This window comes from Acomys minous, assembly GCF_964271855.1.
Source record: "Acomys minous genome assembly, chromosome: 6".
NCBI classification, from domain to species: Eukaryota; Metazoa; Chordata; class Mammalia; order Rodentia; family Muridae; genus Acomys; species Acomys minous.
Window position 1 is genome coordinate 102,847,418 of NC_140487.1, and position 26,059 is coordinate 102,873,476.

Sequence of the window (26,059 nt, forward strand, 5' to 3'; positions counted from 1 at the left end):
ATCTACCTGTCTCTGCCTCCCTGAGTATTGGGATTACTATTTTTTTTTTAAAGATTTATTATGTACTCAGTATTCTCCCTGCATGTACACCTGCACACACACCAGAAGAGGGCATCAGATCTCAGTATAGATGGCTATGAGCCACCACGTGGTTGCTGGGAACTGAACTCAGAATCTTTGGAAGAGCAACCAGGGCTCTTAACCTCTGAGCCATCTCTCCAGCTTCCAGTATTGGGATTATTAAAGGTGTGCACTACCATGCCCAGCTTCCAAGCCCCTAATCTAAATGTTTGCTATGAAAGACATCACAGCCCTGCAACTTTAGTCTTCATTGTACACTGTTTGCAGCACTGAATAATGCCAAGACATTCCAGGGGTGCCAGGGCCATCTTATGACCAAAGTCATGAAAAAAACTATAAAAATTCCTTCAGAAAAACAACTCTAGTGATAACAGAAAACAATCGCTATTTTCTACAAAGATTTAATCCAGACCAAAGCATTTCTAGAAAATAACTATTCTAATGTTTATCCCAGATACAACAAAGTCTGTGGGTGGTTAGTAACAGGGCAAGGAGACCTCCAGCAGAGACCCTAGGAGATACAAGTGATTTTTTTCCCACAAACTGGGCTGTGGTGTAATAAAAAGGTCCCAGCCAATGAAGATGGGGCTGAAAAGGGAACCAATAAGCTTTGTCCATCTCACACCCACCTTGAGGACACGGAGCTGGAGGTGCCCTTGCACCACAGGTGCAGTTCAGTAGTAGACGAGATCCAAGGGGAGACAGACCACGGAGCACTTCTAGGGGCCATGTAGCTCCCATGGCATTGGTTCCCGTCTTGGAGGCTTTGCTCTGTCACACAGAGGAAATGACACCCTCTACTAGACCCTTCTGGAACAGAGCAACCCAAGGGACCCTCTTCTAACAACTGCCTCAAAGGCATGGGGGCTGACTCCCTCTGCTTTCAGCTTTTCCTGGAGATTTCAATCAAGAGAGCAGGACTGACCAAATAATGGCTACAGGGGGCCCAGAATTCAGAAGCAATGGACAGCCGAGATCTGAGCAGGGGACGGAGGGCTCTCTGAAACCCTGGAATGAGTTTCGTGCTCCTGAGTGAAGGTCAGGTGCTACCAGCTTAAACTTGTCTTTACTCTTTAAATGAGCCAGGCAGGTGACAGAACCAAAGCTGAATCTGGCTTTGCTAAACTTCTCCCTACAGCCCTGCCCTCTTTCCTCCCGGAATAAGCTAACACAGATGTTAAGGGGTGGCCACTGCCCTGTCCACGCACTCTGTGCTGGTACCAGGGTCTTTTTGTTGGTTTGTTTCTAGACAGGGTTTCTCTGTGTAGCCTTGACTGTCCTGGACTCGCTTTGTAAACCAGGCTGGCCTTGAACTCATAGAGATCTGCCTGACTCTGTCTCCCAAATGTTGGGATTAAAGGTGTACGCCACCATGCCCGGCCATGTCTGACTTCTTACTGGATTTCTACATTAGAAAACTACATTCCTTTCGACTCCAGAGTCCTCTAATTCTTTGCTGGATCTCTACTGGGTATGTAGCAGTTGCTCATTAAGTGTGTTACATGTACATTTACCTACATGTACCAGGCCCCTAGAATTACCTACATGACATTACCTAACACAATGTCAACTGAAATACTTTAATAGACAAAAATTAGGTAAGAGGGGGGGTCACTAGAGCTTACAAACTCAACACTAGCTTAGGCTACACAGTAAGACCCTATCTCAAAACAACAACAAAGAAACAAAGCTTAACTAGGATTTCAATAAAACTGCAGAATTCTTTTAATTAATGGCAAAGTTGCAAGTCTTATGTATCTCTCATTTGACTTATAAATTTTTCCACAAGCCCACTGAGTCTTTCAGGCTCCATCAATTTATTTACCAGTTCTTGCTCAACAGCCATCAGAGCCAGGCTGCTAAGTTTCTCTTGTCCCATGGTACGAAGTAAGTATGTTCGAAGATGAGGCAGTGCAGAAAATGACTTCTCACAAGTTGCTGAAGTAATTGGCCATGATAAAGCGATATGTAACAGTTTTGAGATACAGGGAATGTTATTGTGGAGACCATGCTGAATGAACAGACAGCCAAGGTCAGTGAGGCTTATGGAGCCACACTCTGTGACGAAGTTGAGACTTGCATACTGCCGGTAAAACCTGAGCTCTGGGATGATGTCTGCGTCAAGCTTATAGAATGCCTGGATGTGTTTGGCTGTTGCTTCATTTAATGGTTCATCCCACTTCAATAACAGCTCTGAAATTTGTTTCATTTTGCAATAGTCAGACTCTGAAAAATATAACTTTAAATTTTTTAATATAGTATCCAAAGCTTGGTAATAAATATTAACTTTGTAATATTCATCTGCTGAAGTAAGAAAAAACATACGCTCTGAGTTGCCAGGATCTACTGTTTCCTGAATTTTTCTTCTTTTTTGGAAAAAGGGTTTTTCAACCTCAAAACCCTTGCTGGCTATTTTTTTACATGTTTCGTCTGCTCCATCCCAGATCATTCTGAAATATGTATCATTCTTTTCAGAAGACAAACATTCCAAAATTGCTTCTATTTTTGAAAACAAAGAAAAGATGTCTACAGTTTCACTTTCAAACTCTCTTGAAAGAATCCCTGTAATACTGAGTATTCGATAAAGACATTTCAAACAAAATATGAATTCGAACTTGGTAACCATCACCACCAAGTCACTGAGTTCATTGGCCACAGCTGTGCCTGAGGACTGGCGAGCCGCAGACTCCAGGGCTTCCACAATCTCAGGAAGGCACTCCATCACAGACAGCAACAAATGGTCATGGGCTGTCCAACATGACCGGGAGGTGTGTTTTTTACAAGTTTTATTTTGACTGAGCTTACACATGGTTTGTAAACTTGCCAACATTTCTCCAGACACATGGACAGCACTGAACAAAGATCCTAGAGTAGTTAGTGTATTTCGGAGTTCTTTTACTTCTTTACAAAAACTAATTACTGCTAATTCAAAAAAGTGTGCATAACAATGTACGTACAAAGCTCTTGGCTCTTCCTTCCTGATTTCTGTTACAACTTCATTAAACTTTATCCTCAAATTTGTGGCACTGTCATAGGCTTGGCCGCATATTTTATTAAAATCCACTCCAATCTGCTGGAGGTAAGCTTTGATTTGCCTGTATACATGGACCCCAGTCATCTCCTCAACAGTAACAAACCCCAGAAACCTTTCTTTAATGAAGACAGCACTTGGTGTTTTTTGTGGGTACCTCACACACACTGAAAGTTGTCGCTCGGTGGCACTACCAGTTATCTCCTCACATATTATTGAAAAAGCTGAGGAGACCTTGATCTCACTCACAATGTCTTGTAACATTTCAGCCTGTATTATTTCAATAATCTCCCCTTGGACCTGTTTACTGCTATAGAAGTCAAGTTGTGAACTCATGAGCTGAAACACTTCTCCTTTATCTCTTGCTCTAATTTCCAGTAATTCCAAAAAATTGCCTTTATTAACAGAGGAAATGGACTCGTCATTTCCTTTTAAAAGCAAGCATTGTTTTCCAAGAAATAAAATATTTTCAATGATGAACTTTAGGTACCTTTTATTTCGCTCACTATGCTTTGAATAACCCGGCAAATCTTCACATGGAACTTCATGGAGAAACTGGTATTGCTTCCAAAACTGCAGTGACTTTAAATGCACTTCACTTTCTTCATGCTTTCTGAATGTTTCCAGCATTTTCTTCCAGTCAGTAGTTCCTTGGGTTGCAAAAGAGTCTCTCTGGCAGCTAAAACTTTTCTGGTAGAACAAGTGGCAAGAGTAGCAGAAAGCAATTTCATTCTTAATATTGGTGTTCACACGCTGAAAACCTGGGTGCCAAGATTTTCTAGTGTCATGTGGCTCTTTTTTAAAGTTTTGTTCTGTAGATGTAGACTTCGAATAACACGGTCTGTCATTTACTTTCATAGATCCCATGTTATATATAGCATCCTGGTTTGACTCACTGTTGCTCTGCACTTCTGCACTGGGACCAGCTGCGCCCTCACAGACCATTGGTGAAGACGGGAGGAGGTCTGGCTGTTCCACACGATTACCAACACCACTACTGGGGTCACTGGGTGAGCTCTTAGGACAAAAAATGGTAACAGTTTCAACAATAACAACAAAAATATATATCAAAACACATCTATGTTGTAGCACAGTAAAATGACAAGTTATAGCATAAGATTCTCTATGAGTGACATTAACAATTATTATTAGTATTAGTATTTTGGTTTTTTGAGGCAGGGTTTCTCTGTGTAGCCTTGGTTGTAGACCAGCCTGGCCTCGAACTCACAGTGATCCACCTGCCTCTGCCTCCCAAGTGCAGGGATTGAAGGTGTGCGCCACTTTACACCCAGCAACAATTATTATTTCTTAAGAGATTTATTTATTTTATGTATGTAGGTGTTAAATCTACCTGCAGGCCAGAAGAGAACATCAGATCACATTATAGATGGCTGCGAGCCACCATGTGGTTGCTGGGAATTTAACTCAGGACTTCAGGAAGAGTAGACAGTGCTCTTAACTCTCAGCCATCTCTGCAGCCCAACAATTATTATTTGCCATCTGGATTCAACCCTAAATGTTTAAGGGAGCTGTAGGTCTATAACTGCAAAAAATAATTTCTATTAGCTGGGCATGGTGGTGCAGGCCTGTAATCCCAACACTCTGGGAGGCAGGCAGGGCTCTGTGAGTTTGAGGCCAGCCTGGTCTAAAAAGTGAGGCCAGGACAGCCAAGGCTAGACAGAGAAACCCTGTCTTGAAAAAAACAAAACAAAAAAACCCTTCTACTACTCAGATGACTAGAATTATTCACTCAAAAAGAAGCTGGGCACGCTGGCACTCACCTTTACTCTCTGCATACTGGAGGCAGAGGCAGAATTTAAGGCCAGCCAGTGACTTAGTGAGATCTTGCCTTAAACAAACAAACAAACAAAAACTGAGAGGAAAACAGTAATACTTTAAATTTAATTTTGATTTTTACTTTTTAAAGTTGTGTATGGGTATTATGCCTACATGTATGTCTGTGCACCACTTGTGTGCCCATTGCCTGCAGAGGCCAATAGAGGGCTTCTCAGATCCTCTGGAATCTGGAGTTAGAGGGTTGTAGGCTGCCATGTGGGTGGCTGGGAATGAACCCAGGTCTGAGCTCCTAATTGCTGATCCATCTCTCAAGCCACAATACTTTATAGCATAAATATGTGTATGAAAATATATCTATGAATGAACGCGCGCGCACACACACACACACACATGAAATCTGTTTAAGATTGAAAAATTTAGGATAAAACTTACGTGTGTAATGACATTTGTAGGTACAGAAGGAAGTGTGCCTGTTGAAATAAATTAAAGCACAGACTCATGACCTCATACTTTAACAGTATAAGCTCATGCAGCTTTTTTCATACCAGGAAACAGACAAACAAATTCAACAATATGACAAGACATTGTTTATGTCAAATGTTTGTTTACCTTGTAAAAGATCAGTGTTCACAAGCAGGTCAACTTGATCATTTACTAATGACATTATATTGCTTATAACAGGAATTGGATCTTTTTTTGGACAAAGATTCTCTTTTGGAACACTGTGCGCCACGGAAACATTAACTGACAAAAATAAACAAAAATTCTTGTTATGATCCAGCAGAAAGTACTGTTTTAATAGTAAGTGGTTCTGTGTTGAGGGCTGTCAATCAATGGGAGAGTGCTTGCCCACCACGCACTCAGAGTGCGCTATCACACCTGGCCTGAGCCACAGTGGGCGTTGGACTTGGGGCTTCAGGCAAGCTAGGCAAGAACTCTGACAACTGAGCTACATTAGCAGTCTGTTTGGATTTTTAAAAAAATAAAGATTATTTTGTTTGTGAGGTGCATGTTGTTATATGGGTGCTAGGATCTGAACTTGGGTCCTCAGGACTGAGCAGCACTTCTCCAGCACTCACTTGGAATTCTAAGTTACTTTACCATAGAACTTAATCAGTTGTACGTTAAAAGCAAAGTGTGTAGCTCTATTCCAGTACTTAGTACAGCTTTGTGAGGTATTACCTGGAGAAGATTCCATCACAGCACTGTTGTATGAAGGAAAACAAACAGAGCAGAAAACCTCTGCATGTCCCAGGTCATTAGTAATCACAATCGTCTCATCTGACAGTTTCAGTGATTCGCAAGGAAAGGATCTAAGTATTCTTGGTGGTTTCTGTTTAGAAATTAAAAACAATATTCATAATTCTGGCATATCATATGCAATACTAAAGACACTAAGCATGCATACTGAAACTGCTCCTAGCTGAAATATTACAAACAATAGCAATTCTTCATACTTCCTTAAAAACTAGAACAGAGTATAGGCTGCAACAACAGAGTGAGGCAACTTGATGAGTTTATCTGAAAACTACCCCATCATTTAATACCAACGGTTCTAGTAATAATGCAAATGCAATGAAAAGAGAGGTTGATTATCCTAGGCAACTAAAGCCTGCTGAACGAGAACACAAGGTTAGTTTCCGTGTTTTCCTCGTTACATCCTTGAACACGAGCTCAAGAATGCCTTCTACCAGGGCTGGAGAGAAAGAAAAGGGGACTTAACATCTACTGTGAGACACTGGGGCGGTAAGCGTCCCTCTAGGCCAGAGGTTCCCAATCTTCCTAATGCTGTGAACTTTGATACAGTTCTTCACGCCGTGGTGAACCCAACCATACAATTGTCTTGTTGCTACTTCTTCTTTTTTTTTTTTTTGGTTTTCCGAGACAGGGTTTCCCTGTGTAGCCTTGGCTGTCCTGGACTCCCTTTGTAGACCTTGAACTCACATCGATCCACCTGCCTCTTTTCCTCCCGAGTGCTGGGATTAAAGGCGTGCGCCACCACACCCAGCTTTGTTGCTACTTTTTAACTTGCATTTTGCTGTTATGAATCATAATATACATATCTGTGTGGTGATGCACACTATTAATCCAGCACGGGAGGCAGAGGCCTGTGGGTCTCTATGAGTTCAAGGCCAGCCTGGTCTACAAGGTGAGTCCAGGACAGCCTGGGCTACACAAGGAGACCCCATTTCAAAAAAGAAAAAGAAAAAAAAAAAGCTGGCGTGGCAGAGGCAGACATATCTCTAAATTCGAGGCCAGCCTGGTCTAAAAGTGAGTTTTAAAACAACCAAGGATACGCAAAGAGACTCCATCTCAAAAAATTAAAACAAAGCAAAGCAAAACAAGACAAGAAACACGACGAATGTTTTGTGAGAAGGCAGCATAGGAACAGGAAGCAAGTGTAGCAGATCAGGAAGAGGAAGTGGACAAAGAGGGAAGGCCGTAAGCCGGGAGGTTGCCATCTAGTCTGTCTACATCATGGAAATTAATGGTGGACAGACTGCCTTTTGGTACACAGTGCAAAGAAATTAAAAATACACACAGTTTTTCCCCCCCCCTGTGGAGCCTAGAATACTGATAAAAGAGCCAGGAGGCGGGCGTGGTGGTGCACGCATTTAATCCCAGCACTCGGGAGGCAGAGGCAGCCTGGTCCTCAAAGGGAGTCCAGGACAGCCAAGGCTACATAGAGAAACCCTGCCTTGAAAAAGAAAAAAAGAGACAGGAAATGGGCTGGAGAGATGGCTCAGCAGTTAAGAGCACTCCCTGCTCTTCTGGAGACCCAAGGTAGTTTCCCAGCATCTGTGCTGAGTCACTCATAATTCCCTGTGATTCCTGTCCCAGGAATAGGACAGCCTCTTTAGGATCCATGGACATCTGCAGGCATGTGGTGCACATGCAGATGTTCAGGCACACATTCATGCACAGAAATAGAAACAAATAAATCCTGCCGGGCAGTGGTGGTGCACGCCTTTAATCCCAGCACTCGGGAGACAGAGGCAGGTGGATCACTGTGAGTTCGAGGCCAACCTGGACTACAAAGTGAGTCCAGGACAGTCAAGGCTACACAGAGAAACCCTGTCTCGAAAAACCAAAAAACAAAACAAAAAAAAACCCAAAAAACCAAAAAAAAAAAAAAAAAAAAAAAAAGGAAACAAATAAATCCTACAAAAAAGTTATAGTATTCATTTATTTGTATGTGGGGGGGGGGGGCAGCTGGGAGGATGCAGTCATATCACATGCAGGTGAAGGTCAGAGAACAATTTCAGAATCAGTTCATGCTCTCCTTCTACCATGTGGGTCCTGAGGATTATACTCAGGTTGTCAGATTTATTTTATCTTTATTTTATGTGTGAGTGTTCTGCCTGCATGAAAGTGTACTATGTGCATGCAGTTACTGCAGAGGCCAGAATATGGTGCCAGATCCCTGGGCCTTGGGTTATAGGTGGTTTTGAGCATCATATAGGTGGTAGAACTGAACTGGGTCCCCTGGGTTTTAAGTGATGAGCTAGCTCTCCAACTCCTAAACAAATTATTTTTTAAAAAAGAAAGAACAAGGCCAGGCGTGGTGGCACACACCTTTAATCCCAGCACTCGGAAGGCAGAGGCAGGCAGATCGCTGTGAGTTCGAGGCCAACCTGGTCTACAGCGTGAGTTCCAGGACAGCCAGGGCTAAACCTTGTGGGACAATCTCATTCTAGCCCTAATGGGCAAGGGATCCATGGGAAAATGACCCGTTTTCGTTAAAAGGGAATTATTTCTATATGGAGTAAGACTGCTAGGAACAACAACAACAACAACAACAACAACAACAACAAAAACCAACTACTCCTCAATCAAGTTATAATTCATGGGAATGCTAAGCCTACCTCCCAATGCCATTAAGAACATAAGACTTGGGGCTGGAGAGATGGCTCAGTGGTTAAGAAGAGCACCGTCTGCTCTTCCACTGGTCCTGAGTTCAATTCCCAGCAACCACATGGTAGCTCACAACCATCTATAATGAGATCTGGTGACCTCTTCTGGTGTGCAAGTGTACATGCAGGCAGAACATTGTATATGTAATAAATAAATAAATCTTTAAAAAAAAAAAAGAATATAAAACTCAGCCGGGTGCGGTGGCGCACGCCTTTAATCCTAGCACTCGGGAGGCAGAGACAGGCGGATCACTGTGAGTTTGAGGCCCACCTGGTCTACAAAGTGCGTCCAGGACAGCCAAGGCTACACAGAGAAACCTTGTCTCAAAAAATCAGGGTGGGTGGGGTGGTGGGGGTGGGGAATATAAGACTCCGGGGCTCGTGAGATGGCTCAGTAGTTAAGAGCACTGTCTGCACTTCCAGAGGTCCTGAGTTCAATTCCCAGCAACCACATAGTAGCTCACAACCATCTATAATGTGATCTGATGCTCTCTTTTGGCCTGTGGCTATATATGTAGACAGAGCAGTGTATATATAATAGTTAAGTAAAAATTAAAAAAAAAAAAAAAAAAAAAAAGACCCACCGGGAGGTGGTTACACATGCTGTTAATCCCAACACTTGGGAAGCAGAGGCAGGCAGATCTACTTTGAGGCTAGCCTGGTCTACAGAGTGAGTTTCAGGACACCTAGGGCCACACAGAGAAGCTCCACCATGAAAACAACCACCAACAAAACAAATAAATAGACTTATTTATTTTTTTACATATGATGGTATATGCATATATCATATACATATAACTCAGACTGAATACATCAAAATATCAAGAAACTGAGATCTCCAAAGACTCTTTAGGTAACCACAGTTGAGTGTGCCCTGATGCTTTTTCTGTCTGGATGACACTGTCAATGAAACTGGTACCATCAGAATCTCTTCCTCTGCTGGAGTGCTGCCTACAGAGTGCTCCTGTGAGAGCTGGAATTATAGCTCAGTGGTAGAGCTTTTTCTTAGTACGAATAAAACCCTATGTTTAGCCCCTAGCACACACAGAGGAAGGAGTCCTTCTCTGTGAAAGGAGGCATTTCAGGAGTTATGTTTGTCTTTTTGCTTTTTAAAGATTTTTATTTATTTATTACGTATACAGTGTTCTGCCTGCACATACACCTTCATGCCAGAAGAAGGCATCAGATTTCATTACAGATGCTTGTGAGCCACCATGTGGTTGCTGGGAATTGAGCTCAGAACCTTTGGAAGAGCAGACGGTGCTCTTAACCACTGAGGCATCTCTCCAGCCCTGCACTGTATGTTTTAATAACAGGGTGAGCAGCCAAGTGTGATGGCTCATGCCTATAATTATGGTAGAGGCAGAGGTCAGCCTGCACCTACATCTTGCTAGGATTACAGTGTGCACCACCACACCTGGCTCTCCTGCCTTTTCTTCCTTTTCCTCCTCCTCCTCCACCTTTTTTTTTTTTTTTTTGGTTTTTTGAGACAGGGTCTCTCTGTGTAGCCTTGGCTGTCCTGGACTCACTTTGTAGACCAGGCTGGCCTCGAACTCACAGCGATCCGCCTGCCTCTGCCTCCCGAGTGCTGGGATTAAAGGAGTGCGCCACCACGCCCGGCTCACCTCCTTTTTAAAAAAAAAAAAAAAAAAAGTGTTTCAGTATCTGACTGACCTAGACCTTGGTAAGTAGCCAGGCTGGCCTTAAAGATCCACTTGCCTCTGTCTCTCACACACTGGGATCATGTATTACTAGATCACAAAGCATCACGTAACAATCAAGATCTATGTTAGTCTCACTCCATAAAAAGGGATTATATCAGTCATTGTGTGCATCTCACTCAGTCCACTAGAGCACAGCTAGCTTCTCTGCTCTCAGAGGCTTCTCCAATGATACCAAACCCATTCATAGGCTAACTGATGGGACAGCGGTTCTTTCTGCTCACTGGCTCCTATGCGCTGGTATTCTTTGCACTATTCACGTAAGGACACTGTGCTTCCACCTGAAGTATGTGGGATAGAGCATATAGTTCCATAATGAAACTCATCAGCAGAATGAAAATTTGACAAGTTGGTATTGCTGCAAAGACTGAAATAGTAACAAACAACATTTAAGCCAGATCACTAGAATTCTTCCGGGTGTTAAAAATAATTGAAACTTACAGTAGATGTCTTCTGACACATGCTGCACTTATAGAAAGTGCTATCGGAACATACGGGAACACATGGCTTTCTTTTTTCTTCATATGATGAAAGACAAGATTGGCTACAAAAGTTTTTGTTACAGCTACTATCCTCCAATGGGACACTCTTCATATCCTTCAGATTTAAAATGTCTCTAAAAATAAACAACAAATGCTTGTTAACAGAAGGATAAATATATGAAGTAACTTATGAGTGTGTACGCACAGGAGGGGCACAGAGCAAAGTGTTGGGTATCTTTCCCTCTTGTTCCTCTGTATTGTCCTGACCCAGTCTCTCACTTAATTGGGAACTAGAGTCACTGTTTGGTTGGGCAGTGAGTTCTTGGGATCCTTCTGCCATGTATTTACTATAAAATAAAACAAGCCAATTGTATTCTAGAAATTGAGCATGTTGTTAATAAAATATTTTAAAGTTAGTTTAAGTGGAGCCTTGATAATCCCCAGCACCCAGATGGCAGCTCATGACTGTCTGTAATTCCTGTTTCATTGGATCCAGTGCCCTCTTCTAGAACCCAGGGACAATGCACCCACCCACCCACACCCACACAAAATCTTAAAAAAATCTAAAAACTGTCCTAGTTTGTTTCTACTGCTGTGATAAAGACTGTGGCCAAAAGCAGCTCATGGAGTAAATGGTTGTATTCCACTGTACAGCTCCTGGGTCACAATCCATCACTGACTGAAGTAAGGGCAAGGACTGAAGTAGAGAACAGAGGAACGATGCTTAGTAGTTGCTGTCCACAGCCTGCTTAGCCTGCTTTCCTAGGCAGCACAGGACCACCTGCCCAAGGGCAGCACCATCCAGTGGGTTGGCCCTCCAAGCTCAATCACTGATCAGGAAAATGCCCTTGTCTGCAGGCCAATCTGATGGAGGCATATCTCACCTAAGGTTCCTCTGCCCAGATGACCTTGTTCTGTGTCAAGCTGACAGAACACTAATCAGCACCGTGATAAAAAGGGACATGGCCATGAAGTATCCACCCTGTCTATCAGAGGCTCTTAACTCTCTCAAGACAATGTCTACATAGGAAATTTGAGTCACAACCGTAGCCATCTTCTTCATGAATATATTTGAATATATTCCATTTGAATATATGCCAAACTACTGTCTAGAAGGGGACCTAGGCAGATATTTTCTGGAAAATGAAGAAAGGCTGCTATCTCTTTCTTTCTTTTAATTTATTTATTATTTATACAGTATTCTGCCCTCATGTGTGCCTGCACTCCACAAGAGGGCACCAGATCTCATTATAGATGGTTGTGAGCCACCATGTGGTTGCTGGGAATTGAACACAAGACCTTTGGAAGAACAGACAGTGCTCTTAACCTCTGAACCATTTCTCCAGCCGCAGGCTGCTATTTCAAGGAAAATACCTCACGGTATTTACACCAAACTTTTAAATAAAAATTAGAAATTAAAAAACAAAACAAAACAAAAAACCTGTATCTAGCTTCATCAATTCTTAATACTTGAAAGCTTTTTTGTTTTGTTTTGTATTGGTTTTTTTTTTTTCCTCCTTCGAGACAGGGTTTCTCTGTGTAGCCTTAGCTGTCTTGGACTCCCTTTGTAGACCAGGTTGGCCTCAAATTCACAGAGATGCACCTGACTCTGACTCATGAGTGCTGCGATTACAGGCATGCGCCACCTTCTTCTTCTTTGTTAGTTAGTTTTTTATGAGATTGGTGGTGAATTTAGAAATACTTTTTAATTCTACCTCTCTAATATTTTCCCCCTGTGGCAGATAAGCGTATAAAAATATATGAGCCAGGTGTGGTGGTGCTGGGAGGCAGAGGCAGGTAGATCTGTGAGTTCACGGCCAGCCCGTTCTTCAAAGAAAGTCCAGGACAGCCAAAGCTACACAGAGAAATCCTGTCTTGAAAAACCAAACACACACACACACACACAGGACAGTAAAAAGTATAAGACCAATAGGGAGTTCACAGCTTCTGTTTTCAATGGCTACTCCAACTGTACACAAGTTCACTGAGTTGTATAATCTTTGGGTCTGATTAATTTTAGTGTGACCCCGCCCCCACTTGTCATATATGAGTGCTTTCTCTGCATATAGAGCCTTCATGCTAGAAGAAGGCACTAGATGCCATACAGATGGTTGTGAGCCACCCTGTGGTTGCTGGGAATTGAACTCAGGACCTCTGGAAGAACAGCCAGTGCTCTAAACCACTGAGCCACCTCTCCAGCAGGTGACTAAAAAAAAAAAAAAGTAAAAAAATCTACTCATGTTAGAAAGACCCTCACAGCTAAAAATATCTGAGCATAGATGTGAACTGGCCTGTAAATATATTAAACATTAGTGAATAGGCCTATTTTGGAACAGTATGATTGTCTTCAGTATTTCTTTTTGTTCCTAATACTAAAGTGTGGAAATAATGCTTCTTAAACATATCTTAAGTTTTTCAATAACAAGTCTCCTCTTTGTAATAATATTTTAAACGTCATCTTCAAAGTTATCCTTAATTTTGCTTCGTTAAGCAGAAAAATTAAATATTAATGAAAGATATTAAATCATGCTAAGAAAAAAGAAAAAAGAAAAAAAAAAGCCTTGAACAGGGCATGAGGGTGAACGCTTTTAATTCCAGGACTCAGGAAGCAGAAGGATCGCTGTGAGCTCAAGGCCAGCCTGCTCTACAGAATGAGTTCCAGGACAGCCAGGGCTACATACAGAGAAACCCTGTCTCCAAAACCTAAAAGATGCTATAGAATGTGAAAATTCCTGCCGCTGTACCCCTATCCCCATCAGACAGGGTTTCTCTCTGTTACCCATGGCTGTCCTGGACTCACTTTGTAGACCATGCTTTCCTCAAACTCACAGCAATCCACCTGCCTCTGCCTCTCAAATGCTGGGATTAAAGGTGTGCGCCACCATGGTGGGCTGGAATGTCAAATTTAAGGAGTTCTAGAGATGGCTCAGTGGTTAAGAACACTGGCTGCTCTTCTAGAGGAACTGGGTTCAATTCCCAGCACCCACAGGTCGGTTTACACAATACCTTATTCTGATTCCTCCAGGCATCTATATACACGCAGGCAAAAACACTCATACTGCAAAATAAAACGCATCTACAGAGTATCAACAAAAGGACAAGTTATTACTGTGAGTAGTGGTGGGTCTCTCCCTCTAAGCATTACTACCATCTTTCAGTGAGCCCACATGTAGGCTCTGTTTTTTAACAATTAAACTTTATTATACAACACCACTAGCTTACACAAGAAGGAAAAAAGGTTAAAGGGCAAAAAGAGTGCACCTTCCGGTATCCGTTTTATTTTTTGTTTTTTGCTTTTTTTTGTTTTTTTGAGACAGGGTCTTTCTGTGTTAGCCATGGCTGTCCTGGACTCACTTTGTAGACCAGGCTGGCCTCGAACTCACAGCGATCCGCCTGCCTCTGCCTCCCGAGTGCTGGGATTAAAGGCGTGCGCCACCACACCCGGCCTCCAGTATCCGTTTTATGGGATGGGCCCCTAGGTGTCTCTGGCCTGCGCGCTGGTCTGGCCAGTTCGCTGATCCTCCTTCCGATCCATGTGTGCTCAAGCCCTGTCTGAACCTGCTGCTGTTCTCTCCTCTCTGCCTGCCTCTCTCACGTGTGAAGGGGCAGTCTCCTTCTCCCATTGAGAGTTGATTAGAAAAACAATAGTCCAGGTCCCCAGGTCCACTTCTTGAATTTTAGGCCCAGGATGGCTCCACCCAGTCTATCTCAGGGAGTATCCATGGTGTGTCCAAGAGTAAAGCCTGCCAAGACTGCTTTCACCTGTGACAAAGCTTACAGTCCTTCCCACACCCACAATTTCTAATATATATTATCCCAGAGGAAGCCAAAGTCGCCTCCTATTTCTCCTCATACCTGATTGTCACACCTTAAAAGAACAACTTACGCAACAACAAATTCTTTCTTGAATTAGTCTTTTTCTTTTCTTTTCTTTTCTTTTTTTTTTTTTTAGTTTTTTGAGACAGGGTTTCTCTGTGTAGCCTTGGCTGACCTGGACTCAATTTGTAGACCAGGCTGGCCTTGAACTCACATCGATCCACCAGCCTCCGCCTCCCAAGTGCTGGGATTAAAGGCGTGCGCCACCACCACCTGGCCGAATTAGTCTTTTTCAATGCCCGTGACATGTAGCAAAGCTGGGGCTGAGGAAACGTAGTGGGTATATGCTAACCATGGCAACATAGTGCCTTAACTTCTCAAGGCCTCAGTTCCCTCAAAACCAAAAGAAAAGGTCTGCATTGGGTGGTCTCTAATGCCCTTCTAGGCTTATGATTCTGCAGAAAGAGAAAGGAAGCTGAAGAGAGTGCCCTGTAACCTATAGCCAAAAGGAAAACTGGCAATAGACACAGCATAGTACTGTAGGATTGAAAAAGCAAAGAGAGGGCTGGAAAGGTGGTGCAGCACTCAGGAGCACTGATAGCTCTTACAGAGGACCTGGGTTCAACTTCCAGCAACCCATGGGGTGACTCACAGCTATCTGTAACTCCAGCTTCAAGGGATCAAATACCCACTTCTGGCCTTTGGAGGCACCCGGCATGCATGTGGTACATAAACATACAAGTAGAAAATACACAAAATAAAAATAAAATAAACACCGGGTGTGATGGTGCACACCTTTTATCCCAGCACTTGGGAGGCAGAGGCAGGAGGATCGCTCTGAGTTTGAAGCCAGCCTGGTCTACAAAGCTACTCCAGGATAACCAAGGCTAACACAGAGATCCTGTCTTGAAAAACCAAAACAAACAAACAAACAAATAAAATAAACAAATCATTGGGGGAAAAAAAGAAAAGAAAGAAAAGTAAAAGCAAAGATAGTTAAGTAGTTCCAGAAAACAGGATCTGAAACAAAAGACAACATTGGAAGCACCAGCCAAGTAACTGAAGCAATCTTTTAGGTGGGTTGGAGAGATGGCTCAGAGGTTAAAAGTACTGACTGCTCTTCCAGAGGTCCTGAGTTCACTTCCCAGCAACTACATGGTGGCTCATGACCATAATGTGATCTGATGCTTTCTTCTGGTGTGCAGGCATGCATGCAGGCAGAACACTGTGCACATGATTAAACCTTTTTTTTTCCCCATTGGTTTTTTTTTTTAATCAACCATTCAATGATAAATAAATCTTAAAAAAAAAAAAAATAAGTATAGGCAGTCCAGTGTGGTGGCACACTGCAGTCTCAGCACTTGGAAGGCAGAGGCAGGAGGGTCTTTGTGAGTCTGCTCTTCAGGCAAAGGTTACACGGTGAGACCCTATCTTAAAACAACGAAAAAAGGAAGAAGAAGAAGAAGAAGAAGAAGAAGAAGAAGAAGAAGAAGAAGAAGAAGAAGAAGAAGAAGAAGAAGAAAAAAAAAAAAAAAAAAAAAAAAAAAAAAAAAACTCCAAGGGAATTGGAAGCAAGCGAGAGAACACAATCTTGAGAATGAGTTCCTTCATGACTGAAAAAAAAAAAAGAAAAAAAAAAAGTGTATGTAATGTAACATATCCATATTCTGAGCATAGAAAACATGATTTAATGCTCACAACTGTCACATTTATTTAGCAAAACAAATGTTAATGAAGAAATTCTCACTGCTTCTCCACTGCTCCATGTAATATCTGTAAACCCCTCAACAACCAAAACTACTTCTGAGCGATCCTAAAAATTATAACCAACACTCTGACCAAGATCTGTACAGCAAAAGAAAAGGCACTGTTTAAGGCTGGAGAGGTGGCTCAGAGGTTAAGAGTCCTGGCTGCTCTTCCAAAGGTCCTGAGTTTAATTTCCAGCAACCACATGGTGGCTCACAACCACCTATAATGGGATCTAGTGTCTTCTTCTGGCCTGCAGGTGTACATGTGGGCAGAACACTGTATATATAATAAATCTTTATTTAAAAGAAAGAAAGAAATGAGAGAAAAGAAAGAAAAGAAAAGGCGCCCTTCAGAATGACCTACCTTGAGCAGTTTAAGCATGTTCTCTTGAGAGGAACTACTGAGAAGGCAGGTGATACGTGGTTACCTATGCATTGCTGAGAGCAGAAAAGATCAGGGGCTCCTTTCTTCTGAAATGCTGTCTGTCCCTTCCGAAGAACTTTTTTACAACCACAGCAGGAAAGCTCAACAGCCTTGGCTGGAGCTGCAGGAAGCATTTTATTCACGCCAGGTGATACGAGAGAAGGCAGTCAACTGTGGAGCTTTAGAGCTAGGACAGGAAGAAAAGACAGTTGTCGTTTACATCTATGTGCACCTTTCTCTTCAGAGGTTACTTCTGGATGTGACACCCACACCACAATGGCATAATATCCAAAGGCGAGTTTAGGAAGTGGCCTAATGTGGCTATTTTATTGATCAAGAAAAGTCATGATTAATTCTATCACCACTGTCTGAAAATGTAGTTTCTTTTATCTTGAATTTTGGGTTGTTGGGTTTGATAATACTCCTAAAATAGAAAATTAGAAAATATCTATAATGTGCACAATGTACTCAAGGAAATTGGCCAACTTGACAGGAAATGACAAGCTACGCTAAAGCTTGCTGGGTGAACTCCAAGTTATGGTGTGCTATTGTCCCCTTTCACCCATTATCCCCCAATTAAAAAAAATATTTTAAAACTTACATTTAGGACTGGAAAGATGGCTCACTGGTTAAGGGAGCATTGTTGTTCTTAAAGAAGACCTGGGTTCAGTTCCCAGCACCTGCAGCTCCAGCTCCAAGAGATCCAATCCCTCTGCTGACCTCCTTGGGCTCTTGCGTACATGTGGTGTGCTGAAACTCACAGGTGCACACACACACAAGTCAGAAGAGTTTTGACGATTGTATATAATTAGTGTGTGTGTGTGTGTGTGTTGGAGGCTGTATTCATGAACATGGTCTGTCAGACCTATACCACTTAGGTCTGGGCATTAATCTCAGGCTGTCAGGCTTGTCTAAAACACATTTAATAATCAACAAGCCACTTTCCTAGGTTCTCAATAAAGTTTTTTCCCCCTCTTAGTTGCATTTATTTATTTATTTGTTGGGGGTTGGGGGGGGAGGTAGAAACACATGCACCGGGACAACCTATGGGAGTTTATGCTCTCCTTATACCATGCAGAGCCTGAGGATCAGACTCAGGTTATCAGACTTGGAGTCTATACCCTCTGAGCCATCTCATTGGCCCCTTTCCTTTTCACACACAGTCTCCTTACATCTAAAAAAACAAATCCAAAAATAGGAGAGTTTGGAAGTCAGTGGAAGGAAAATCAGGAGTACAAGGTAACCGTGAGCTACATGATACCCAGGTTCAATCCACTGCCCATCCCCAAACCAAAAACAGACAGACAAAAACACAGTAATCTCTTACTATTGGTTTAAGTTACTACCAGTGAATCGCAGTCCAAAAATATGAACTGGAAATTTTCAGAGATAACAAAGCCCCCAGGCCCCTTTTCTTTTTTTTCTTTTCTTTTTTTGGTTTTTCCAGACAGGATTTCTCTGTGTAGCCTTGGCTGTCCTGGACTCACTTTGTAGACCAGGCTGGCCTCAAACTCATAGCGATCCACCTGCCTCTGCCTCCCAAGTGCTCTTTCTTTTTTCAAAAAATAAAGTTCTCATTGAATCTCTGGGTGTCCTGGAACTCACAGAGATCTCCCTGCCTCTGCATCCCAAGGACTGGAGAAAAGCAATTCTTAAGTTTTAAACTGTGTGCCAAACTGTACATCCTTCTATGGGTTATCTGATTGACTATTATGGTATTGTTACTAAGTTACTTTTTTTTTATTTAAAAATGATACCAGGGCTGGAGAGATGGCTCAGTGGTTAAGAGCACTGGCTGCTTTCCCTAAAGTCCTGAGTTCAATTCCCAGCAAACACACGTGGTTCACAACCATCTATAATGAGATCTGGTGCCCTCTTCTGGCACACAAGCGTACATGCAGACAAAACATTGTATACATAAGAAAATATCATTTAAAAAATAAATAAAAATAAGAATGATACCAAAGAGGAGCTGGAGAGATGGCTCAGAGGTTAAGAGCACTGGAGGCTCTTTCAGAAGACCTGGGTTCAGTTTCTAGCACCTACACATTAGCGCACAACCATCTATAACTTGTTCCTGAGGATCCGACACCCTACTCAGCCCATCTTGGGTACCAGGCACGTGGTGCACAGACATACATGTAGGCAAACACCCAGCCTTTAAATGAACCCTACATGGCTTGGTACTGCGTCTGGCTTCAGATAACCACTGGGCCAGGAAAGGTACTCTTCATAGACTAGAGCAAGACATTACAACGATCACAGCTTCATAAAAAGTATTTTAGAAGGGAACAGTGGCCCACATTTTTAGTCTCCTTTGGAGATAGGCAGGCAGATCTCTATTGCGTCTAAGGCCAGCCAGCCAGGACTACAAAGTGAGATATTATCTCACAAGGAACAAATGAGCAAACAAAAAAGTGAGTGAAAGACAAGAGTAAGTTAGTTCAGGGCCAGGTGTGGTGGCGCACGCCTTTAATCCCAGCACTCGGGAGGCAGAAGCAGGCGGATCGCTGTTGAGTTCGAGGCCAGCCTGGTCTATAAAGCGAGTCTAGGACAGCCAAGACTACACAGAGAAACCCTGTCTCAAAAAAAAAAAAAAAAAAAAAAAAAAAAAGAGTAAGTTAGTTTATATTACAGAAGTTCTTTCTAGGCTTGGTGGCTCACAGGTGCCATCTCAGTTCGTGACAGGCAGAGGCATCACTATGAGTTCAAGGTCAGCCTTGGCTGCAGGTTAGAGCTACTTAAGGAGACTCTAAAACAAACCAAAAAATTTTCTCTCTTACCATTTCAATTTTGTACTAGAGATTTTAGTCAAACAGAATTTTAAAAAAGACTGATGGGCTGCAGTGGCGCATGTCTATAATCCCAGCACTCAGGAGATAGAGGCAGGTGGATCTGTGAGTTCGAGGCCAGCCTGGTCTACAGAGCTAGTTCTAGGACAGCCAAGGCTACACAGCAAAACACTACTGTCTTGGGGAAAAGAAGAGAGAAAGAGAGAGACAGACAGACAGACAGACACTAATGTAAAATTGTCATAGATTTCATGACTGTGTGTATACAGAAAACCCAAAAGAACCTATAAATTTAACAAAGTAAATATTTAAAAACTTGAGGGGTTGCAGATTGAGGCTCTGAGTGTTTGATTAATCCTCAGCTCCAGAAAACAAACAACCAAACCAAACCTATTTCTACTTCTTTACACAAGGAATTAAAGAAATACAACTATTTTCTATGATATCATACTCATATAATATAGGATGCAATTGGTAAAAATTCAATGGTAGAGCACTGTGTTTGATCCCACCACTGAGGGAAGTAGCAAACACCAAATACAGAAATAAATCTAATGGAAGATTGTCAGGTCTTCCAAACTAAAGTCAAAACACTTGTAAGGAAAATTAAGGAAGCTTTAAGTATGGAAAGAGGTAACAGGCTTACTGAAAGATTCAACGACTGACTCAATTTCCCCTAAGTGAAGCAGGGGGCCAAAACCCCAGTAGAGATTTGTAAATCCACAAAGTCACTACACAGAACCTTGAGCAGCTAGGATGCTGTACAGACTGTGGGGGTAAGAAGACAAAAGCTGAAGGTCTACTTGAGCACACACCAAGTGAAATGGGGCCACTGTGTTAAACCGGAACGGGAGTGTGCTAAAACATTTCAGCCTGGCAGTGATAGCCCATGCCTGTGAGTGATCCCAGCACTTGGGAGGCAGAGGCAGGCGGATTGCTGTGAGTTCAAGGCCAGCCTGCTCTACAAGTGAGTTCAGGACAGCCAAGGTTACATAGAAAAATCTTGTCTCGAAAAAAACCAAGAGAAAAAGAAAAAAAAAAGAAGAAGAAGAAGAAAGCCGGGCGTGGTGGCGCACGCCTTTAATCCCAGCACTTGGGAGGCAGAGGCAGGCGGATCGCTGTGAGTTCGAGGCCAGCCTGGTCTACAAAGTGAGTCCAGGACAGCCACAGCTAACCCAGAGAGACCCTGTCTCAAAAACAAAAACAACAAAAAAACAAAAAACAAAAAAAGAAAAATTGATCCACTAGAAAGCTCCTTAAAAGGTAAATAACTCAAAAGTAGCTTTAGGAAGTGGGTAAGGGGTTACTTACAGGGCTCTTTATCTGATGTGAAGTGTGTCCTGTCCTCACAGGAAAGAAAGTCCTGTCACACAACAGCAAGAGAGAAAAGGTAATAAAATTGTTGAGTGTAGCCAGGCAAGGTGGTGCATGACTATAATCCCAGCACTAGAGAAGGCAGAGGCAGGAGGAGTTCTTTGAGTTCGGGTCCAGCCTGGTCTATAAAGCAAGTCCAGGACAGCCAAGGCTGCACAGAGAAACCCTGTCTAAAAAACAAACAAATAAACAAAACCCAAAAATCGTTGCGTGTAGTGGTTCATGCCTGTAATCCCAGCACTCAGGAGGTTGAGATTGGAAGATTTCCTAGAGATTAGACTAAGCAAAATGGCAAGATACTGTCTGAAAACAAAAATAATAAAATTAGCCAGGCGTGGTGGCGCACGCCTTTAATCCCAGTACTCGGGAGGCAGAGGCAGGCGGATCACGGTGAGTTCAAGGCCAGCCTGGTCTACAAAGCGAGTCCAGGACAGCCAAGGCTACACAGAGAAACCCTGTCTCAAAAAACCAAAAAAAAAAAATAATAATAATAATAATAAAAATATATATATAAAATAAAAAATAAATAAAATTATGAGATATACTTAACTGTATTATATATTAAGTATTAAATATTTAGCTACCTCCAAAGCAGTAACATCTAATAGTAACACAAAATGGCCATTTCTGATACCTGGATTTAATACAGTTAGATTATTGGCTGGGATGATTACAGATTTGCACCAATCCTTTTAGGTTTTTTTGAAACAGGGTTTCCCCTGTGTGGCCTGGGTTTCTTTCTTTCTTTTTCTGGTTTTTGGTGACAGGGTTTTTCTGTGTAGCCTTGACTGTCCTATGTCGCCTGGCTTTGTAGACCAGGCTTAACTTTGAACTCGTACAGATCCACCAGTCTCTGCCTGCCCGGGTTCTGGGTTTACAGGCGTGGTTGGCGCCGGTTTAGCCCTGTGTTTCTTAGAACTTAGCACCATAAATCAAGAGATCCAATTGCCTCTCTCTCCCAGCTGGGATCACAGGAATGGGAAAGCACAATCCGCACTGGCTTACAAGTTTCACTCACATAATCCTACAGATAAAGCTACTTGCCGCTTGGGTTTTGAAACCGGGTCTCTCTCTCTCTCTACGCAGCATTGGCGGGCATAGAACTCACTGTATAGACCTGGATGGTTTCGAACTCACGAAAACTCCCCCTACCTCTCCAGTGCTGGGATTAAAGAGGAGCGCCACCGCGTCCAGTTGGCTTTAAATTTGAAAACAACACTGCTTAATGGAAAGAGAGCCATAGGTGTAATTCGAAGACAGTTAGAGGAAAAAGCCGCAAAAAGAGACCAAACGCACCAAACTTACTCGCCGCAGAGGCCAGAGCGCCAGGAACCCTGGGAGGCTAGGGTCACGGCTACCCTGACACTGTGGGCGCCCCACCTGTAGCACCACTCTCCTCGGAACGGGAGAAACGCCGCCTCTCAGGAAAGGTAAGCCTGAACCGCTCCACGAGGACGGGTAACTCGCCTCCAACCAGCGGCGGGAAATTCCTCTCAGGATTTGCAGTGCGAACAGCCCTGCAGGCTCCGCCCCTCTCCCGGAGGCCTTTGCGGCTGAGCATGCGCAGCGCAGCCCACCTGGTGCAGGGGAAGTGGACAGGGCGGAGCTTCAGAAGGTTTAACCTTAGGCTATCCCTGAAGTCACCTTTAGCTGCCCGTTTGGGTTTTTGTTTTTGTTTTTTTCTTTTACCTTTCCTTTTTTTTTTTTTTTTTTTTTGAGACAGGGTCTCGCTTTGTAGTTCTTGCTGTCCGGGAACTCACCATGCAGACCAGGCTGGTCTATGAACTCACAGAGATCCTCCTGCCTCAGCCTCCCAAGTGGTGGGATTAAGAGCATGTGTCACCACAGTAGGCAGATTTGGGTCCTTGGAGGCTCGTGTAAATCAGGAGTAACGGCACAGGCCTGTAATTGTAACACATAAAGTTAAAAAATCCAAGGCCGTGCCGGGCGTGGTGGCGCACGCCTTTAATCCCAGCACTCGGGAGGCAGAGGCAGGCGGATCGCTGTGAGTTCGAGGCCAGCCTGGTCTACAAAGTGAGTCCAGGACAGCCAAGGCTACACAGAGAGACTCTGTCTCAAAAAACAAAACAAAAAAAAAAAAAAATCCAAGGCCAGCCTTGTTTGCAAACCCTACCACATCAATTTTTTTTTAAAAGTGGGGATGGGGTTGGGGGCAATGAGATGACACAGCCTTTTAAGGCGTTTACTGCCAAATATGTCCCGCAGGTTCTGTTCACTGGAATCCAGTGAGTGGACGATGAGAACTGACACCTACAAATTACCCTCCGACCTCTGCATTGTGCACACAAATGCAATAAACAAATATTTATGCGTACATTTTTTTTTTTTACATTTAAAGGCTATTGCAACATTAGTGACTCAGCTTTTGAGTTACAACTTAAAAAACATGGTAGTTGGCTGGGCGTGGTGGCGCGGGCCTGAAATCCCAGCACTCAGGAGGCAGAGGCAGGTAAATCTCTGTGAGTTCGAGGCCAGCCTGGTCTACAAAGTGAGGGACAGCCAAAGCTACAGAGAAACTCTGTCTTGAAAAAAATCAAAACAAATCGGGCTGGAAAGATGGCTCAGTATTTAAGAGTTCTGCCTGCTCTTCCAGAGGGATTGAGTTCAATTCCCAGCAACCACATGGCGGCTCACAACCATCTGTAATGAGATCTGATGTCCCTCTTCCGGCCTGCAGGTGTACATGCAGGTAGAGCACTGTATACATAAGAATAAATAAATACATCTAAAAGAAAAACAAAACAAATCAAAACAAAAAACATGGTTTTAAATACAGTTTCAGAAAAAGAGGAATGAGAAAGTAGGGACAGAGGGCACAGCTAAAGAAACAAGGGGTGGCCTTTAATCCCAGCACTTGGGAGGCAGAGGCAGGCGGATCGTTGTGAGTTCGAGGCCAGCCTGGTCTACAAAGGGAGTCCAGGATAGCCAAGGCTACACAGAGAAACCCTGTCTGAAAAAACAAAAAAAAAAAAAAAAAGAAGAAGAAAAAAAAAGAAAAAAAAGAAAGAAACAAGGGGAGCTGGTGAGATGGCTCAACAGGAAGAGGATAAAAGACGCTTTCTCAAAAAAGTGTAAGGGCAGATAATTTCGATTATTTCAAGTCATAATAATAAAATAAAATATACATACGTTTAATAATTTATTCAATCATTTCTTTGAGCTTAATTTTTGTCGGGTCACAGCCCGCAGGAAAAATCGAATCAGGGTTCACCTGAAAGAGGGAGTGAGCACTGGAAGCAGGATACAGAGCCGCGAGAAATTTCTGATCAAGATTCACTTTATTGCCGACTAGCAGGAACATCTATAGGGCAAGGCCAATAGGATCTATTCTTATCTCACTCACCCTAGCCCCTGGGCAAGAATGCAATAGCCCAAATCGCTCCCTGTAGAACTTCCTAGTTCTCTGAGTAGTTCCTTGTAAGAACTTTCTAGATCCTCTGGGTCTACTTCTTTCAAAGGCACTTAGTCCAAGGATAGCCTAGAACACAAGACCTCGTGGTGAGGTAAAGGTCAGCAACTCGAAGGTCACAGCATACAGCCTAAGCACAGGATTTCTGACATGGCAGACAGAATTTGGCATGGGTCCCCACAAACTTTTATTTATTTATTTATTTATTTATTTATTTATTTATTTGAAGGAAGGGTTTCTCTGGGTGGCTCTGGTTGTCCTGAAACTCACTATATAGACCAGGCTGACCACAAACTCTGAGATTCTCCTGCCTCTGCCTACTGAGCACCGGAACTAAAGGTGTGTGCCACCATGCCTGGCTTTTCTTCCTTCCTTCCTTCCTTCCTTCCTTCCTTTTTTCCTTCCTTCCCTCTTTTGAGACAGAGTCTCATTGTGTGCCCAGAACTCACAGAGATCTGCCTATTTCTGCCTTCTGAGTGCTGGAATTAAAGGCGTGTGCCACAGCATCCCCCAATTTGCTCTACCCCCCCCCCTCTCTTTTGTTTTTTATTATTTTATTATTATTATTATTATTAGAAATGCTGGAGATTCCTGTAAATAATCCTAATCCAAAACTCTTGGTTCGCCACGTTACATTTTTGTGGTGTCCGGATTTTGGTCTGCAGTGGGATCCCTGTTGGGTGAGAACCTGTGTACGTGTATATGTCGCATCTCCCCGGAAAAGGTTTTGTCACACAAGAGCTTCACCTCCTTTTAGCAAGATAACAGCGGTGGCTTTCTCTCTGAGGGTTGTACCCTCCCCAGTAACAAGCTTTTGAGGGGGGTTTTAACGACCCTGCATAAGTTCTTTTCTGTGGAGTAGAAATCAAATCCAATCAGAAAGTGGTTCGCTAACCTCATAACAGACTTGCTTTCCTGGTAGGCTACTCTTGCCCTGACTGGTTGATATTGTTTTACAAAGCTAGGATTTACATCTTGTAAGACTGTTGATGAGAACTCTGCTTCTGAAATCTGCACAGTACCTTGAGGCCAAGCCAGAAGACAGAATGGACGAAGCTCCCAGCCTAGTTCCAGCTTGATTTCTTTCCTCCTCCTTCTCCTCCTCTTTTTTTTTTTTTGTTAATTTATTATTTCTTTGTTTTGTTTTGTTTTTGTAATAGGGTTTCTCTGTGTAGCCTTGGCTGTCCTGGGCTTGATTTGTAGACCAAGCTGGCCTCGAACTCACAGCAATCTGCCTGGCTTTGCCTCTCTGAGTGCTGGGATTAAAGGCATGTGCCACTGTGCTCTGCAATTTATTTTTTAGAACCAAGGCATATAGCCTCTTAAGTAGCAGGGTCATACTGTCCTCTTCTGGCAGGCAATCAGTAACAGTGGCAATAACCTGTATGGTTTGGGGGACTTCAGGAAGTTCCCTGGCCAACGACTCATAAGGAGGTAGTGAGAAACTGT

At 43.0% G+C, this 26,059-nt stretch overlaps 1 protein-coding gene across 13 annotated transcripts; it reads right to left on the reverse strand.

Annotated features, from left to right (window-relative positions):
- Positions 1-1,782: 1,782 nt before the first annotated feature.
- Positions 1,783-24,485, reverse strand: ZMYM1 (zinc finger MYM-type containing 1). 13 transcript variants are annotated; one of them, XM_084784468.1, is made up of 10 exons: positions 24,331-24,485; positions 22,941-23,082; positions 21,118-21,169; positions 17,616-17,764; positions 16,955-17,201; positions 10,986-11,160; positions 6,092-6,242; positions 5,519-5,653; positions 5,342-5,379; positions 1,783-4,129 (listed from the first exon to the last, which is right to left on the reverse strand). In XM_084784468.1, the coding sequence occupies exons 5-10, from the start codon at positions 17,146-17,148 to the stop codon at positions 1,832-1,834; spliced, it is 2,991 nt and encodes a 996-aa protein (XP_084640594.1). In that variant the 5' UTR covers positions 17,149-17,201; positions 17,616-17,764; positions 21,118-21,169; positions 22,941-23,082; positions 24,331-24,485; the 3' UTR covers positions 1,783-1,831. The 13 variants fall into 13 exon arrangements, with proteins under 13 accessions (XP_084640594.1, XP_084640591.1, XP_084640598.1 ...); XM_084784465.1 differs by having other exon boundaries at positions 17,616-17,770; XM_084784472.1 differs by lacking the exon at positions 21,118-21,169.
- Positions 24,486-26,059: the final 1,574 nt, after the last annotated feature.